Source organism: Ixodes scapularis, unplaced genomic scaffold (assembly GCF_016920785.2).
Source record: "Ixodes scapularis isolate PalLabHiFi unplaced genomic scaffold, ASM1692078v2 PGA_scaffold0__279_contigs__length_252992795, whole genome shotgun sequence".
Lineage (NCBI taxonomy): Eukaryota > Metazoa > Arthropoda > Arachnida > Ixodida > Ixodidae > Ixodes > Ixodes scapularis.
In genome coordinates, this window is record NW_024609835.1 from 83,264,327 (window position 1) to 83,283,596 (window position 19,270).

General features: G+C 44.2%; 1 protein-coding gene across 1 annotated transcript; it reads left to right on the forward strand.

The window, feature by feature from the left end:
* The first annotated feature begins 403 nt into the window (after positions 1 to 403).
* On the forward strand, positions 404 to 16,673 carry LOC8042708 (putative ammonium transporter 3). The gene is made up of 9 exons (XM_029983096.3): positions 404 to 430; positions 563 to 809; positions 2,858 to 3,078; positions 3,881 to 4,203; positions 7,229 to 7,300; positions 7,405 to 7,464; positions 8,729 to 8,805; positions 12,895 to 13,211; positions 16,482 to 16,673. Exons 1-9 carry the CDS (start codon positions 404 to 406, stop codon positions 16,671 to 16,673), a joined length of 1,536 nt encoding a protein of 511 aa, XP_029838956.2.
* Positions 16,674 to 19,270: the final 2,597 nt, after the last annotated feature.

A 19,270-nucleotide genomic window follows, 5' to 3' on the forward strand; every position in this document is an offset into this window, starting at 1 on the left:
TGTTTTAGTTAGAACCTTACTGAATATTGAACGTGCATAAAAGCAGCCATAGCGCGCTGCGTCGAGGCAGTCCCACTTCCGTCGTAGTTCCAGTATCTGGGTTTCCCCTTTTGTTGACGTAGAGGCACAAGTTGCCAATATTAAACGTAAACTTTCATCTGCACTTTTTTATTTGTGGTAATATATGGTTGCCTCTCACTGGAAGGGATGACAGTATTCTGTGGAAATATCGTTATGTGTAATCTTTTATAAAAGAAAGAGTATTATTAATATTAAACACGTCCTTACTGAACGGGTTCTCTCAAATCACTGGTGTCCTTATATTGAAAAGAGGGGGTGAACGACTAAAAAACAAAGTATAAATAAAAACGAAAGCTTTGGACATATTAGCGCACGATCAAGAATGGTGCAGGTGCATTTTAGCACGAAGGTTCGCAATTTTAATAGGTTAGGCTGATGACATCAATAAATGAAAAAAATCCCCACGAACGTCATTTGCCGAAAGCAAGTATCGTAACTATGGCGACCATAGACACAATCTTCCTTTCCCTTTCTCTCGCAGCCGGATTTTTTATCGTGTCTTTTCTGTCTCAACGAGAAAAAAATCAATCGGAGAAAACCCGTGGCTAAAGACATTCGCCTGGCTCTTACTTCGATAGAACTCTGCGCGACCCGCAAGAGGGAAGCCCATTTTGTTCTTGGTCAGCGAGACATGGAACGGAATGAGACCTTGTTTGACAACAAAGAAGATGCCAACGATGTCGTTTGGATACTGACCAGCTCCTTTCTTATCTTCACAATGCAGTCCGGTGAGAGATATCGTGAATCGCGCACTAAAAAATGCCTGCGCGTCTACTTACCGCCAAAACGCTCAAAGAGTGTTTTGCCGGTAAGTAGACGTAATGACGTGACGGTAAGGGATGAGGTGAACATCCGTTCAGACCTAAGAATAATGTCTGCGCTCTGGAATCACGTAACGCAAAGCGTCATGCTTGCATTGCGCAATGCCACCATACAAAATTTTGAAGTCAAAACAGACGTTCCGACTCCTCATTTGCTGAGCTGGTTTCGTAGATCGCAGAGATTGGCTCTTCGAGTGTTTTGCGGGTAAGTAGGTGCGCAGGTTGTTTTTGTTTTTTTTCAATTTAGCTTTCTTTTATTTACGAACTCAAAAGTTTAACGCTGATTCGCAGCGAAGGCGCTTTTTGTATAGTTCAGTATGGCGCCCGAAGTTTCTTTAGTGGCATACGCTTTTCTATCGTCTCACTCCCTGCAGTGTAGATTGCCGACAGTTATTAATGGATTGACCTGTTTCTTTCATAGACAGTTAGCTTTTGTATAATCTTAGGCATCCTTTGTGGTGCTAATACGGTGTTAGGATAAATATTGCCTAACTCCCGCACAAAACAAATATCACACCAGCATGAAAAAAGGGGTATTAAGTAAGGCTTGCGAATTCAAGCCGTAGTCATAAGACCAGAAATCTCATTATATCCTTGGCGACTGGAAACGCTATCTACATGGTATGAGTTGAAGTCTCTGAATATAAAAATTCACAAATTAGAGGGTTTTCTCAAGCGCTTCTCATTTGTAAAAAAAGTTCGTATTAATATAAGCTAATAAGTGGATTCTTATAAAACTTCCAGAAAAATGTCTTTACGAAGTGAATTTCTCCTACTCAAATTTTGTGATTATAACCTTCTAAGAAAAATGAAGAGAAGAAACACGTTTCTTTATGCACAGAGAAATGCTTGAAATTAAAATATATAGGGACAGAACGAGTGGGTTGGTATGGATAAGTAAACTTGAGGAAGAAAACGAGAAGGGACGGACAAACACAAACTTGTTTGTGTTTCTACGTCCCTTCTCGTTTTCTTTCTCAAGTTTAAAATATATGTTTGCGTTGCGACGGCACCACCTAGAAAAGAAACGTAAAAGCTTCTTTGAGATGAATACCTTAAAGCATATACAGCGAATTTGAGCGTATATGGTACTCTCTGTGCGTAACATTGTGACATTCTTACTTTCTTCCTGTACAAAAGACACTCATTTTTATCTCGCATATTTTTTTTCATAAACTCGCACTCACAAAATTTTTATCATAGTATATGCACCACCTGAATATATATTTAAAAACTTCAATCGTAATTTGCTCATTGGCGTATTCATAGACTTTTTTTACAGCTGAATTCGCTTTGTAAAAGAATGTGCATAAGAAAAGCCAGGCAGCGCATTCTCTACCCAGCAATACTTAAGGATATATGTGACTGTCGTGACCTCCGAGAGCCTCGGCGTGCAACTTTCTAATTTAATCAACATTATAAAATGTTATTTTTATGTAGACATTGGTGTTGCTTTTCTAGTTATTGCTCCTATTTTTCTCCTTGCTGTTCGTCTATAACTTCTTGTTGTTCTTGTCTTTTTTTTCGTTGTTCTTGTTGTTGCTGTTCTTTATGCTCCTTGTTCAGTTTGATGTTGTTCTTGATGTTATTTTTGGTGTTCTTCTTGATGTTCTTTTTGAGGTTCTACTCATTGTTTTTATGTTTTTTGTATGTTCTTCTTGTTCTTATTATACTTGTTATTCTAGTTGTTGTTGTTCTTCGTCTTGTTCTTCTTGTAGTTGTTGTCTGTTGATTTTGTTGTTGCTGCTGCTGTTGGTGCGATTGTTGTTGCTGCAGTTGTTGTTGTCTCTTGTTGTCATCGTCGTCGTCGGTGTCGTTGTTGTTGTTGTGAAGATTTTAACACAAAAACTGAACAGAGTTCCCTGCGTGTTCGCAAATAGTAAAAAAGTGAGTGTAAAAATGAAAAGTAAAAGGTGTAAAAAGAACTCGGCTCAGTTTATTTTCCAAATTTGCAGGTTACGGCCTCCTGGAGTCGGGGTTTGTGTCCCGCAAGAACGAAGTCAACATCTTAGTGAAGAATGCAACCACTGTTTTGTTCGGGGGACTTGTATTCTGGGCATTCGGTTACGGTATCGGCTTTGACGACATGAAAAATCCTTACTTTAGCTTCGGTGAGTTTTTCACTAGCGCCGACGAGAGCCACATGGGACAGCGCTATTCCCGATTTGTCTTTCAGGTATGTTTTAATTTCACTGTAGCATTCTATAAAGCATCAAAAGAACTTGCGTTCTGACATAAATGCTCTGACATTAATAATCTGTAGTAAAAACTGTGCTCTGTCTGTGCTTAGAGAGCTGAAAATTAGTCCCAGTGAAATTCTGGTGCTTCCGCTCTGAGATGAGAAATGTTGCGAGTGCAGTATCACTGCTAGCCTGGGGTCTTTAGCGCGCATTATGTAACAGTGCACACCACCGCACACCGCTATGGTGCGGAAAGGCGTGCGTATTAAACCCAGGATCCTTGTGTTCTGCAGAACGAGCTTCGGCTCCACGTGCTCCGAGCTGCGGTGCGCTAACAATCCGCCATGGGTCAACCATGCACAAGCGCAAACGGTCCGCCGATGCAGCCGGATGGGACAACAGTGTGCACCCAATTGATGCATCCACTAAATAACCTTATAAAACTCTTCGACTTATAGGAGGCCGCCAGGTCCACGTGAAATGAAAAGTGCTGGACACGATGATTACGACGCGTGTTTGCTTTATAAAAAATAGATTGATTTTGCTTTATTTTTTTTTATTCACCTAAATGTGCGCATCATCGACAAGTTTGATGTTTAGGTCACAAATCATACGCAGCATAGTAAATTTTAAAGTTTGAAGAAGACAATGTACGTACAAATATAGAGGGGTGTATTCAGTGAGTAAAGGTGCATATGGCCGGTGATGTTATGACGTGTGCATAATGAGTCTGCACATTATTAACGTTCCTACGTCGCGGCACAACCTATTTTATTCCTGCGACATGCTTCGATGCAGCTGGCTTACGCCACCACCTCGACAACGCTGGTCTCCGGGGCAATGGCGGAGAGAACCAAGTTCACGGCGTACTGCCTCTTCTCCGTGCTGAACACGGCCATGTACTGCGTTCCTGCGGGGTGGATCTGGAACCCCGGAGGATTTCTGGCCCGCATGGGCGCTGTAGACATCGGTGGCTCCGGCGTTGTTCACCTGCTCGGGGGATGCGTGGGGCTCGTGTCAGCCATCGTTCTGGGGCCGAGGCTAGGCCGGTATGACCTCGGCACAGCGCCACTGCCGCTAGGAAACCCAACCAACGCTCTCTTGGGACTCTTCATGCTCTGGTATGTACAAGCAGCAGGAGTCCAACGTAATTTGTCTGTTAGAGCAGCACCGTTTTTGTTTAGAATATGCTTGTCGCAGTAGACACTCTCTTTCACAACGCATCTGTAAACTGCCGGCTTAGGAAGCGAAAAAAATATTATAGTATTTCTCTTTTATTAATTCCTTTATATGCTTCAAACAATCATATATTAAACAATGGGTATTGGTTCCAAAAGTTATATATATACAGGGTGACCCTAGTCATCAGGCTCGATCTAAAATGGACCGTAAAAATCGAAGCCTGCACGTAGCGGTTTTTTCTTGTAAAATTACAAAGCGTAGCTCCCTTTCCGTAAAAAACTGGACCAAAAAACTTGCCAGGGTAAACGGCGGGTGGCGACGCAGACGGTCAAGTCGAGTTTCGGAACGCGTTTGGCGCGCGTATTAATAGATGGCGTCGGGAGCAGCGTCAGAAGATGTAGCTGACCAGCGAAAGAAAGCAGACGACACGAAGACAGAATCCGTTGTCAACAAAAGCGCCGTCATTATGCAAATGCTTTTTTTTAAGTTTTGATTTTATTGTTTGCATTTTTTAACCAAAGCCATTACAACCAAGCCATTTAAAAATTACAAAAAAGATTATGTTCATCTTAATAAACCACGGTGGTCGCGAGCAGTCTCGCCACGCTACTCGACTTGGCCGTCTGCGTCGCCGCCCGCCGTTGACCCTGGCAAGTTTCCTGGCCCTATTTTTTACATAAAGGGAGCTAATCTTTGTACTTTTACAAGAAAAAACCGACCTGTGAAATACAGCTCTGACGATAACTTTGGATTCCTACTTGCTGGCGTCGATATTTGCGGTCCATTTTAGATCAAGCTTAGGGACTAGGCAGACCGTACATATATTTATATATATCAGGACTTCAATTTTAATTCGAATAGATTTATTCCAAAACATTCGTAAAAGGTAAATCATACCATTTGTGTAGGTGAGTTATGCTGTCAGGGGGTCATTATGTGGGTGTCTAATCTTTGAATTAAGTCGGCTTATTAATAAAAATGTGTCAATTAACTTTTGTAGTTAGTGAAAAAAGAGATCCGCGTTCCGCAACTGCTAGCTTTGCGCCTGCTGCACGAGTGTTAACTTTGGTGCGCCCTCGAGTTTCCCATGGGCTTCAAGTCGTTCGAAAAAGAGTTGATTTGGTGGTTTTAGATGATGCTCTCTAAGTTTCCATTTGGAACCATTTATCCGTTTTCACTAATTAGAAAAGTTAATTAACAAATTTTATTTAATTAGCCCACTTATCGCAGAAGTTAGCCACCCACATAATGTCCCCCTGGCGGTATAACTCACCTGCACAAACCATATTAGTGGATATTTTACGAATGTTTTGCAATAAAATGGAACACCCTGTATACATACAGGGCGTTTCACGAAAGGGGGACAAATTCTATATTTTGAAAGCTACGCGTCGGAACAAACAAAATCTTGTGTCGTTTTGGTCCTGGGCCAGGGACCTATTTAGGAAAGTTATACAAGTTCAAGATTATTAAGTTGTTAATTATTTTCGCGTAATTAACTTTTTAATATTGTGTTTAAGGGCATGGTTTCAATTAGAAAATTGCTCAGCATCATCAAAAAACACTAAATCAACAAATTGCCGAACGATAGAAGGCACGCGAAGCATTTCACAGCTTTCTGAAAAAACGCACAAATTCGACTTGGTTTTAAGTTTCGGTTTGCAATCGGAGCGCATCTCGGCCCCGCGGCACCGCGCCCCGTGAAGACATAGTACAACTAGCATCTGCTGCGCTGTCATCGCGCGACGCAGCAGAGGCTGGTTGCACTATTTCTCCACGGGGCGCGGTGCCTCTAGGGCCGAGATGCGCTCCTATAGCAAACCGAAACTTTAAAACCCGTCGTATTTGTGCGGTTTTTTAGAAAGCCGTAAAATGCTTCGCGTGCGTTCTATCATTCAGCAATTTGTTGATTTAGTGTTTTTCGATGATGCTGAGCAATCTTCCAATTAGAACCATGCCTGTAAACACAATGTTCAAAAAGTTAATTACGCAAAACTAATTAACAATCTAATTATCCCGGACTTTAATGACTTTCCTAAATAGGCCCCTGGCGTAAAACCAAAGCGACACAAGTCTTTTTTTTGTTGTGACGCCTAGTTTTCGAAATATCGAATTTGTCCACTATCGTGAAACACCCTGCATACAGTTATCTCTCGTTAACGTGTACCCCGTTAATATAGACACTCCCGTAATGGACACCATTTTTGGTGACAAACTAAGAATATACATGCAATTTTGTGTCTTTATTGAGGACGGCTCACATTATGGACGATTTTTCGGGAGAAAGGGGGTTACCATACTAACGACACATCAGCTAGTGTATATATATGTATATATATATATATATATATATAGCGCAATTTTCTTTTGTTGTTTGCTTTAGAACGTCGAATAATACAATCGTAAGAATTCCTGTGCCGTACGGGGCTGATAATAAAATCCACCTAAGCCACCCCTCCCCCCCTCTCCGCCCTTTTCTGAATGATACAGCAAAACACTCCAGCCGAATGCGACTCAGGACAGCGATAGCGCAAGTTTGCACTGGATATTCGGGGAAAACGCGCACTCGTCACGCACGTAACTGCTAAGGTAATAACCAAGTCCACGGGGTATAAAAACGACACGAATCATTTGCACTAACGTTCAAAAGTTGACTTCTGCATTGCCATTCGTTTTTTTCGGCGCCCACTTTTGCCGTAATCTCCATCGACACGCGCATGTTTCTTCATTTCATGGTGACTATATAGTCATTAGCAGCTGAAGAAACGCAAGGCGTGGCTTATTAACTCCCCCCCCCCTTTCTTTCGTAAATTGGTATTCGACGGTATTATTGGCTCACGCCACAATCGCATTGACGGCGGAACAATAATAAGATGCCGGGGCCTCGCCGCGCTTCGTGTTTATTCAGCTGTCAATCCAATTTTGTGATTAATTGCTCACAATTTATTCGTGGACACATTGTAGGTGGGGCTGGCTAGGATTCAGCGCCGGAAGTACGATGGGAATCGTACGAAATAAATGGAAGTATTCTGCTAGGTAAGACTAAATTGCAATCTTTTATATTTTTTTTAACACAGCAACTTCCGCGTCAATATGCATTACACGTAACCATTTCGCTCTTGTTTTATGTTCTACTATAGAGCTTCGGTGACAACCATACTGGCATCGATGACTGGTGGGTTTGTTGGAATGTCCATGAGGTAAAGGGCGAGCTTTCTTAAAACTTATTTGAAGTTCACGAACACATCAATATTTGTACGCATTGCACTCGCGATGGCTAACGGGCTTCTTCGGAACAAACCCAGTACCGAACTGAGCGCCGTATCAAGCTAAAGAAGTTAAATTCGAAGATGCTCGTCAATTACTATTTCAGCTGGGAAATGTGGAATTGGTGGATTTTATGCATTTTTGTAAACGACCTAAAGGGACGCATGTAAACAAAATTTCTGCTAAAAGGATTTGTATTTAGCATCCTCAATACCACGCGAACTTGTTGTCAGGGTCATAAAGCGAAGCTCTGGTGCATTGGCCAATGTTTATGAAGTTATGTGGTACTAGAGCAAAATATTCTGAGGTAAAATAACGGTATTCATCTATGCAGATTGTTAAACTGGTTTGGCAGAGGCTTACAAGTATTTCTTGCCTTACCATTAATATTCTACGAACGATTTTCTAGACACACTTAACCAGTTGTTTTGGATTAAAATTTTATGTCACTAAAATATTATATTTGGAGCCAAATTTATTTTTGATATAACATTTCTTTTTCTAGCAGTCTGTTTTTCGCAAGAGTCACTGTAACAAAATCAGATTAATTTTTAAACACTTAAGCGCGTTTTGTCTTCGGTAGTTTGCTGCTTTTCCCTGACTTCATTAACTAACGCAATACGATATATGCAAGATAATTATTGGGACAGATGGCTACGCAACATAGACAATAATCAGAAATTTCTTTGGTAATGATATGTTCTACGCAATAAATAAATTTGGTCTACGAAGATTGCAGTGATTTTCGTCTTTCGTCAGTAAGGTTGTAATTTGGTTCAGTTGGTATATCTTGAGCATGACGAAAACGAGCACAAAAGGAAACAAGGAAAACTTCTATGAAAACAAATTACACACGTCAGATAATTGGGACTTTGTGTTTTGCTTTTCCTTAAAAAAGAATTGCACATTTATTGCATAGCTCCATTTTGAAACGATGCTTCGCTCACTGCCAACGAGAGGTTCCACTATGCTGACATGAGCAAATTTAGAAAACACCACTCAGTAAATACGAAAAAAAAAAGAAATGAGCACGATTATCTAAAGTCTTCGTCCATATTGCTTTGTTTTCTTTCTGTGACAGTCTTCGCTTGATAGTTCTTTAAACAGTAAACTGCAACTAGTCATTTTTTCTCGAAATCACAACTTTGGCTTGGTGCTTGAAGCAAAAATGTGCATTCCGTCCTGCTTTGTTTTCAGTTTCATTCTCAAGAAGGGGCAGCATGATGTTTCTTGGCTCATGAACACAGTCATGGGCTCCCTTGTGGCAATATCTGGTAAGCGTCCGTTAACCATCCCTTCAATGTATCCTGACTAAGAATTCGCAGTTTTAAGTCGGAGCTCGATTTCTTCTTCCCCCTTTACTGGTCCGCTGTCTCAATTGACTCTTGGATTCTTTCCAGTGAAGCCTCCACATAGGTTTTTAGTCCTCTGTGTAGGATCAAAAGGCTGCAGAGCTGAGGATCATTTCACTAGAGCCTCTTTAGCTCATATGCCGGGGGGGTACGTGCTGTACGTACCTGGACGCAGGTTTGTAAGTTACCTAGGTACAAGTAAGTGCACATCTGTAACTGCGTACTTTTGATGTACCTAAGGTGCAAACCTAGGCACTTTTATTTTTTTGTAGCTATACTTGTAGCTTTCGTAGATTTTCGATTAAATTTTAACTTAGTGAAGTTACATTTTTGAGGTACATTTTGTTCGCTTTAGTCCAATTATACAAACTGAGAACAGGGAAGTATTGACGCGTTAAAGTGGAGCTGAAGGGCACACTTAGTCAGAGATAACAAACATCAAGATAAATTCAAGTGGTCTCATGTGCTTGCCCTGCCCCCAAAATTAATACATTAATTTTGCCAGCAGGAGACGACATACGATCGTTAAGAGCGCACTGCGTTGTAGGCGAAAAGAAGTAATAAGATATCTTCCACGTTACTTGCAAGTAAAGGTTCTTAGAAATTCGACAAGAAAAGAGCTTGCTAATTGCTGTCATCTGTCACTTAAAATTTAAGATCGCGTGGATAAACAAAGAAGGTGGAATGCAAGCGCGAATGGGACTATCTTAAAAGTGATCTCATGCGAGTTCGAGTATGGAAAAAGCCCCTCACGCGAGCAAAGTTGTAAAGAAAAAAAAACCTACCAGCATTTTCTTTTTTTAATTTCAAAATGTTTGATTTTATGTGCTCTATGGAAGAAAAAGTTCATTAAACGCACTCAAATTGTTCCAACAAGAAATATGAAATGCCGCAAGCACACGCGACTGCTAAGAAGCGTGTTCTTAAAATTCAACACAGGCCTTCCGAGCAGGGCGGCACTGGTGAGCGTTTTTAGCGTGAGAGGAATAATCGCCACTCTGCGATCGAAAACGTCGGGGCAAACCTTCCGAGGAGGTACTGCTTCTAAAGCCGAATAGTGCAGCGAACTGAAAAAAATATAACAGACAAATATTCCGAGGAGCCGGTGGCTCTAAAAAAATAGAGCAGCGAAATGATAAAAAAAAATATAACATGCTGCCAAGGTTCCATGACTGACTGCTGTCTTTATTTCTGACGGGGACTCACCAATAAAGCAGTTATTTCGAACTTGTGATGCTGTACTTTCTTATTAAAGAAATAGGCCCGATTCAGAATATTTTATTATTATTTTGAGAAGATACATTTGGACATGGATAGACAGTGATACCATGCCATCAACTTTTATGACTTTTAGCAGCGATGGTATTTTTTTATGATTTTTAACAATCCGTTTATTTTTTGCAAATATTGCTCAGAGTTGGCATGCATTTACGTTGCTTGGCACGTCGGGGGCGGGGGGGGGGGGGGGGGGGGGGGATTTTCTCAAATAAAAAAGGCTTTCTGCTTTCCCCATTTTTGCTTTATTTCCTTTAAATGCGACCTTTGCGTTTAAAGGGCAACTCCGCTTCTTTTCCAGAAGTGCAAAACTATACAGTTCTCTTTATTATCATCTACAAAACCCCCATGGCAAATATTACGACGGAATTCCGCCTAGAAGTCATTAAAATCGCTGTCAAAGTTTGACAAGCACGAATCCGCTGGTTTTGGATGAGACGTGCGGGCCAGACAACACTGCCCGGCTGCATTTCCGCTTCCTACAAATTCCTTCTCCCGGCACGTCCCGTGACGTCATCAAGCATGTAGAGCTTTTTTTTCTTTTTTCAGTTTTGTTTTTCTTCTCGGGGAGAGCACGGGGTGGCGCCAGCGCCGTGAGAGACGTGAGTGACGCGCTCGGCCGGCCCGGCGCTCGACTAGACGCGCTCGGCCGTCCCGGCGCTCGGACTATTGATACTACTGATAGGCCCATCGCCTCGTTGAGCGCGGCTTGTGTGTTCAGTGCGCATACTTTTTGAACACCAAGTAAAAGGAGGAGAGGGAAGCTGCTTTTGTAAGAATTTTGATTGACAGGTTAATCTTCTATAATCTTCTGGGAGGAGAATAGCGACGCCAGTGCTAATCCAGGAGGCACAAAGGAGGATCCTGATAAGAGGGGAGCTCCTTCTTCCCCTTGTATATCACGTGGGTGTACATGCTTAGTGATGCCGAATATACAATGTTGTCCGGCTTTGCCACCGTTTCGGTTTTGGTTTGTGATCATGGCTAGAGTAGAATTACACGAAAAATATTTTATTTCTCGCGAAACAAAGGATTGGGGATTGTTTTTGAGTGCTTCAAAAAGCAAAATCAGCCACTATCTCAAAATTTTTGAAATTAAGCGGAGTTGCCCTTTAAAGGAACACAGGTTATTCATGCTCGCTAAGGTATTGTTCGTAAATGACATATAAGAGCCCGACTACCCAGAACACAATTTCCGGCTCGTAAATCGTTTTCTTTCCGCCCGAAAACCACCAATAGATCGCCTGGCAAAACCTAAAAAATTTTTGGAGGGCGTCAGTGTCCTTTTAAATGACCATTGTCTTTCTCTCTCTCTCTCTTTCTATCTATTGTGTATTATCCGTATTTTTGCACATTTCACGATGACTCTTTTAAACCAGTTTTGACTTTGTTTAATTCTATGATTAATCACGTGTTCATTTTTATTATCTCTAAAGCCGACAAAACGTTTTTTTTTTTTTTTTTTTTTTTTTTTTTTATCTACAAAACTTGAACTTGTACGCCATTGGAGTTTGCCATCAACGTTCCGCAAAACATTTTTGTTGGTCGAAGTGATCTTAACTTTCCTTTTTGCCGTTTTTATAAAAATAAAAGCATTTTTAAGTGACTGTATCTGTACTTCGGTGCATTCTTCAATGAATATCTGGATACGTCCCTCAGGTACAATTTTTCATGAGTAACTGTTCTGTATCTTAGGTATATTTCTTAATTTTACAACCTTTACGTGGAGGCATCGTCTTCCACGATGCTTTCTTTGGACATCGCACTAATAAGGACCTTCTACGCGAGAATTCTATTTGTACTCCCCTCCCCGCCCCTGCCCTGTAATGAGGTCTGCGGTAAAGCAGGATAATTCAAAACACCTATGTATTTACAACGCTCAAGTAACAAGTAGAACAAATAGTTAAAAATTTGTTCATATCATTTTCTACTTGCGATAAGAGTAAAAGAAAAGAAGAACTTAAGCATGCTGGTGAATTAACTTAACACGATAAACCCGAGACTCAAAACGAATAAAAAAAATCACATCTCCACGTGACGAATGATGTTGATAGGGGCGAAGCTCTGGTGGTGCTGATGATGCTGATTTTATTGTTCATAGGTAGTGCTGATATTTTTAATTGCTCATAGGTTGAGCTAAGTTCCGGGTTGCGTTTCGAATTCATTATTACTACTTTATGGCCGGTGAAACGCAGAGCCAGTGGTTCTTCTAGCGGATCAGCTTGGATCCGCTGCAAGCCGCAGGAATGCATCTCCACCGCTTAAATCAACGGTCCATGTCAGAAAGACGTGTGGTATGGGACTTGGTTATATACGCATTTGACCGCAGCGCCCTCTCGTCTATAAACGTTGAGCCAATGCATGCAAAGTTTAACGCGATTATATACGCATTTGACCGCAGCGCCCTCTCCTGTATAGACGCTGAGCGGCTACATGCAACGTTTCATCCATGACAGACAGATGGGATGGCAGTCGATGTGAGCACGAACGCTGGACGGATGGACAAGGAGCTTCGCCTCTAAGGAGCGTCACCCCTAAAAACGGACAACCACTCACTCCTTCCAGTGCACTAACCCTTTTCACACCGAAGGCAGATCTGAAAGTGCCGCGTATCCGGGTGTTCGGTTACAAGTAAAAAAAAACCTAGGTAGTCGAAATTACGTTCTCTGGGGCAGGCGATATGACCTTCGTTTTTTTTTGGCACGTGAAATTTCATTTGTGACTTTGACCCTGAAGGTGGCGCGCCCATCTTTCGTCCCTGGGCGGCGCTGACTGTGGGCGCAGTGGCAGCCCTCCTGGTGCTCATCGCCATTCCTATCCTGGACCGACTGCGGGTAGACGATCCAACCGAGACGTTCGCCTCGCACGGCATCTGCGGCCTCTGGGGATTGCTCGCCATCGGGCTCTTCCCCGAGCGTGACCATCTGCTCGACTACACCCGCGGACGCTCGGGCCTGTTCGTCGGCGGAGGTTGGGACCTCCTGGTCATCCAGAGCGTGACCGCGGGGTGTATCATCGCCTGGGCTATCCTCATGTCCGCTGTGCTCCTGGTTGTAAGGAATCCACGCCTTGCCTTGACGCTATAATATTTGTGGCCACATGTGGTGGCCTTGTTGCTGAGTGCACGCATTCTGAATCGCAGATTACACGCCACTGAATTTGTTCTTCTCGGCAACGACAGGTAGGAATGAGCACCACCATGGTGCGATGGCGTCACGTCCAAGCCACGTATACAGCGTCACCACGTTGCACCACGACGTCGAGTGTAGCAAAGGCGACGTAGTGCTGCGCACACAGATACTGATTAGTCGCAGATATCGAGTTTTTGCTTGCCGGCCAGTGAAACGCGCATTCCGTGCTAAGCTGCGTTCGCTGCGCTCAACGTCGGAGTATAACAAAGCATTTACTATATCTCCGGCTGTTGACAAAAAAGTGCGTGCAAGACAGACAGTACGATACTAATTCAATGAGGCAAATGAGCTAAGACAGCTTTTGGAGGTAATTTTAATACCTCTTTATTTTGGCTGCGGCCATATCGAATGATTAACTATGCAGCATCGAAAGTTTACGCGTTCTGTGGGCAGGATGTGGCGAAAAAAGCTATTGGCAATGGTTTTAAATACCCCTTAATTTTGGCTCCTGAAGTATGAAACACTGCAGATTTGACAGGCAGATCAGTACCTTATCTGTGCCGCGAGCCAAAATATGAAACAACCCGGGTGTGTATCAACGTAGAAAATAACACTTGGTTCGACCCTGAAATTTTGATTTGTGCCCAGATTTGTGTTCGTTACTTGAAAAATGCATTGAATTAAAATTAAAAATTACCGAGCCTCAAATGTAATGCATTACCATCACAAATTACTTTAGCTGAAAAATAACGGATTATTTCACTCGTTACGTTAAAATTACATTCACGTTACTTTTAAGTTTTTCCGTACACTTATCCAGGAAACAATGTAAACAATTTCGATAATTTTTAAAAACGTTCTGCTACACTACTTTTCATTTCTCATGCGCCCGTTTTGTGGTAGTTCCTGTAAAAATGAAATATTGTATTTAAAAGAAAGGGTGTGGGTGCGCTCCGTTCGCCTATACGCAGACAAGGCACCGAAAGCTGCCACTACACCCGCCATTCCGCTAGCTTACGGCCTCCAAAAATAATCCCTGGAATTGTACAGACAAAGCTAGTGGTGCGCATGCTCAGTAGCAGCGTCTACCTCCGCTACGAGATTCGGAGCTAAAAAAGCGATCTAGGAAAGCTCTGTTTTGACTCGGATGTTTCGCCTGTTATCCACAAGGAAAGAAAAACTTGGTTCTAACGTTAATATGTATAGCCAATGCATAATGCAGGTTACCCAGCTTACCTTGCTGTGTTTCAGTAGATAAGAGTTTGTTGTTCTTGCGGATGACAGTGCGTGTTTTTTGGCAAAAAAGTATGGACTCATACTCTAGGTTTCCGTTCTCCTTAATGCCCTGAATCTTGAACATTTCATTAAGAGATGGCCATGGAGACGATGAGCATTCCATGACCGAAAACTTGACCAGTCAGAGAAAAAGTGGCGTTTACGTTACGGGTTATCAATCTTTCTGCGGTTCTCACTTCCATACCCACATTCGTGGAGGCTAGGGGAGGGCAGGGCACATAGAGCGAGAGAAGCGGTCGCTATCGGTCTCACAAAACAATAGTATATCACACCACTTTTATGTGTTCTGTCTCTCTCTCCCTTTCTGTCAGCACTCCTTAGATGGCCTAACACCCCCCCCCCCCCCCCCCCTTTATGTTAACAGTCGACTGTAAAGTGAGTGGGCTCGACCACCGTGCCCAAACAAGTAAACCAAAAGAAGTATCGTCCGTACCTCGAAGACGATGCTGTTAGCCTCGCGCCGGGCGCTTTTCAGCCGTGCCTCAAGAGCGTGCTAGAATGCAGTACCGCACATCAAAGACAAAGGGAGTTGGACCCCGTCGCGCGAGGCTGCATCGTCTTTTACGCGAGTTGTGAACTCGCGAATCGAGCGGGTACGGACCCATGTTTGATGTCTGTGCGGGTGGCAGGAGACGTAGAAAAGTTGGAAAGGATGACACGGGGTAAAAGGCAAAAACAAATAAACACGAGAGCTTTTTGCTGCCCGGGAGAAGGAAAACATGATGGAAGGCGATGGAGAGCCTAGTCGGCGCTGTCTTGATCTTTGCCTTTCGTATATTTGTACATGCCTTGCCTGTTTTCCTAGTGGTTCTGCTGAGCGATCATTCTAAAGATTGTTTTCTTTTTAGCTATTCTCCCTTCCATATGTTTTCTATTTTGTGGAACTTCCTCTGCTGCTGAATGTTCTGCTCGTATTGCTCCAGTTGCTGTATTATGCTCAATTTTTTAAAAACTAACGAGTAATTAATGTACGACGAAAATAAACCTGGAGAAGGGGAACAAGAGGGACATAGGACAAACATAAATCTCCAAGCACAACTAGGTGACTGGTGCGCGACCGAAAAAATCCGCCTGGTACGGGAATCAAACCCGGGACCTCTTCATTACAGGTGGAGCGCTCGACAAACTGAGCTAACCAGGGGTTAGAAGTCAGTAGAGCAAACGGGTTTTATCAGCTGCCACCAGTCTAACACCAACAAGGGTGAAGCTTGTAATTTAAGGTAATAAGTATAATGCAATTAAATGCAAAGGTCCAGCCCGCTTGCACCTTTGCATTTAATTGCATTATAATATTTAAAGTAATGCGTTACCAATATTTGTAACGAAATGACATTACAAATTACTTTTAAAAAGTCACGGATTACTTCCCAAGTCTGTTTCTGCGCAACTCGAGACTCAGTGCTCATCCTAGACACCGTAAGCGCACCTCCAACCTTGATGAAACATTTACACGCGAGTTGTTCGAGTTTGTACGAGTCTTCAGGCCCTGAATTATTGGTAAGGAACCTATGCCGCAAGTTTTTTTTTTATCCCTTGAATGAACACCTGCACAACGAAAACCCTCCAGGACCTTAACTCTTCGAACGTGATTACTGAACTAAAAAAAGTTTTCTTTTTGTACTTGAGCATAAGGAAAGCTTAAGTGGGACAGGACAAGTGACATTGCCTATGAATAAGCGTCATCTGAGCAGCCGTGTAACAGAGTGTTCGCCTAATATAAAAGTGATTGTGTGCTCCCCTTCCCCCCCCCCCCCCCCCCCCCCCGCTCCCCGCCCTCGGCATTTTCTTAAAAACAATTGGACAAAAGATTGTCGCCAAGCTTAATGATGTTTTTTTTTCATGGCATTTTATATCGCGCACCCTTAAAAGCTGCTCTTGCTTATACTTGTACTGCAGATTATAAAGTACACGGTGGGACTACGGATGTCTCCAGAGCAAGAGATCCTTGGACCAGATTTGGTTGACCACGAGATTGAACACGACTACAACTCTCCTTTCCTCCAGGCCCTTCAGCAGCATTACTTCGACGTCGAAAAGACAAAGACCAGAGAAACTAAGGTTGACATCTTTAAAAGGGAGCGTCACTAAATGTTCAGATTTCATTTCAGTGTACTAATTGAACAATAAACGTATAACAAAAAATGCCCAATATATATCTAAGTTTTTGGCTTCGTACACCTACAATGTCGATTTGTTTTTGAACTTCTAAGTGATGCACCTTAAGTCACGTACATTGCCGTAACATGTGACAGCGTTTGATCAGACTTAAAAACAGCATGTTTTATAGGTTTACATTTATTAAAGGGAAGCTGGACATTTCCTTGAAGTTGGAAAACGACTTAGAGTTTAATGTAGGTACCTTGAATATTCTGGGTTATGTTTTCTATCAATCTTATTAGTTGGAGCGTCATAATTGCCAATTAACATTAGCACGTAGCCCCGCCCGTTGCGCCGATTTGAGTGCAGGAAAGCGCAAGAGCGGAGAGAGAAATTAGCAGAAGTGACGTCATCGACAGGGACAGGTGACCCTTACTCGCCACTAAACCAACGTTATTAGATTAGCTTTGCTACGGAGCTGCTCATAGACGCTGCATGCACGAGCAGTACCCCCCTCACTCACCACGACTCGCCTGGCGTCGGTCGACGCGCCGGACGGCTGCTTTGGTAATTGCAGTGTATTCTATAGGATAAGTACGTTTCAAAGCACGGCGTCTAGATGGCGCTTAAGCTCTGCTCTTTGGAACGCACAGTTATGAAACGAAAATCTAGATGGCGCTTCGAACGACGGCAGGCGGATTCAAGTGAGTAAAGGGGGGTTACACCCTTCCGCGGGAGTTCCACAACCGAGGTAATCTAGTAACGTTGCACTCAACTGACCCGGGGAAGTCGACAATGTCGTCACGACGCTTTTGACAGAAAACAGGCGGCCGGGAATTTCGCCACATGACCTGAGGAAATCGCTGCGCATACTTTTCAAAACAAATGCAGTTTACTTTTACTACTGCCTAATTCATGGGTGAAAACGCTAGACATGTCCGCTCAGCTTTCTCGAAAAGTGCTTCAGCTTCCCTTTGAGAAATTCGTAAAAGCTACACTAGTGCATTCTGGGCAAGTAAGTAATAAGGCCAGGGGGACATGATATTGCCGCCCGCAGAGCCGAGAAGGCAACCTTAATCACGGTCTTCTAGAAGATTCCCGGTCATTCACGCAGCAGACGTAACATTCCCTCTGCTTTGTTATTCTCGAAAGTGCCAGTTCATCCTCACCCCGAGCGCGCGACGCTCGAACCTTCTTTGCCGAACTTTCGAGATAGTGACGCACGGTAGATAAGCGGCTGCCCGCGACCTTGTCGAGTCAGTCTCAGTCTCGATCGCGCTCTCTGATTCGCCGCCGAATCGCCGCCTGCTTTTCTGCTACTTCGACGGTCTTTCGTTACTTATTTTTGGTTGGCACAAGTTCGCCCATTAAACCTCTCTTTTCAGTTCACCTTTCGCCTTCTCGTCGCCTTAATTCGTGACATTTCTGGTGGAGGTGCGGGGTACAAAACCCCTGCAGCGTACCCCTACAAGAACTCGATCAGCAAGCCCCATTTCCCGACGACCTTCCGTTGAAGACCCGAAACATCGTGCCAGCCGCCGTCTTCAAGGCCAAGCTCCGGAATTCGGACCACTCCCTGCGAGGACAAGGCAAGCGAAGACGACGATGGCCAACCAGTCACCGAACCCCGCCGCTCCTGCCGTCGTCTACCTGACCGTCGCTCCTCGTACGCCGACTCCCTTCCACGGCGAGATCCACGAGGACGTCGAAGACTGGTTGCAGCAATACGAACGGGTGGCGCTTCACAACCAATGGAGTCCCGAACAGCGTCTGCAAAACGTTTATTTTTCCCTCGAGGACACGGCGCGACACTGGTTCGAGAATCGTGAAACCTCGATTACGTCATGGGACCAGCTGAAAGGAGAGCTCCGGGGGACGTTCGCCAGTCATCACCGAATGGAGAGAGCCGGGGACCTCCTTCGGACGAGGACGCAAGGCCCCAACGAAAGCGTCACCAGCTTCGTTCAACACGTCCTGCGACTGAGCGCGCGTGCCGACCCACAAGCCACCGATGACAAGAAGCTGCGTGTCCTCATCCGCGGGGTGAGGGACGACATCTTTGGGGGCCTCGTCCGCTACCCGCCGACCACCGTCGAAGCGTTTGTCACGGAAGCAACGAACATGGAGCGCGCCCTCCAAGCACGCGCCTCCTACTACCAACGACATCCCGGCGTCGTTGGCTCCACGCTGCTTAATGACGACATCGGCGCCCGCACCCGCGACATCCGCGACGTTATCCGGGACGTTGTCCGAGAGGAGCTCCGAAAGCTGCTCCCCTCTGCTGAGCGTCCGGCGTCGCTGTCAGTCGCCGAGATCGTGCGCGATGAGGTACAGCGGGCCTTGCAGCCTGAAACTCCCGTCAACGTGCAAGCCCCTGAGGAACCGAGGCTGACCTACGCCGCCATGACCAGACGACCGCCGCAAGCTCCCTGCCAAGCTATGGGGCCACCACGACGTGAACCTCCAGTGCCACAGTACTCCCAACGTCGCGAAGAACGGCAGTACGTGCGCCCGGAAAACCCAGCACCCAGGAAAACCGACGTGTGGCGAACCGCCGACCGACGCCCGCTCTGCTACCATTGCGGGGA

Coding starts and splice junctions, on each gene's coding strand:
- LOC8042708 (XM_029983096.3), top strand. CDS start 404: ATGGTGCAGGTGCATTTTAGCACGAAG. Junction 431..562: donor AGGTGCATTTTAGCACGAAG/GTTCGCAATTTT, acceptor TTTCTCTCGCAG/CCGGATTTTTTATCGTGTCT. Junction 4,204..7,228: donor TTGGGACTCTTCATGCTCTG/GTATGTACAAGC, acceptor GACACATTGTAG/GTGGGGCTGGCTAGGATTCA.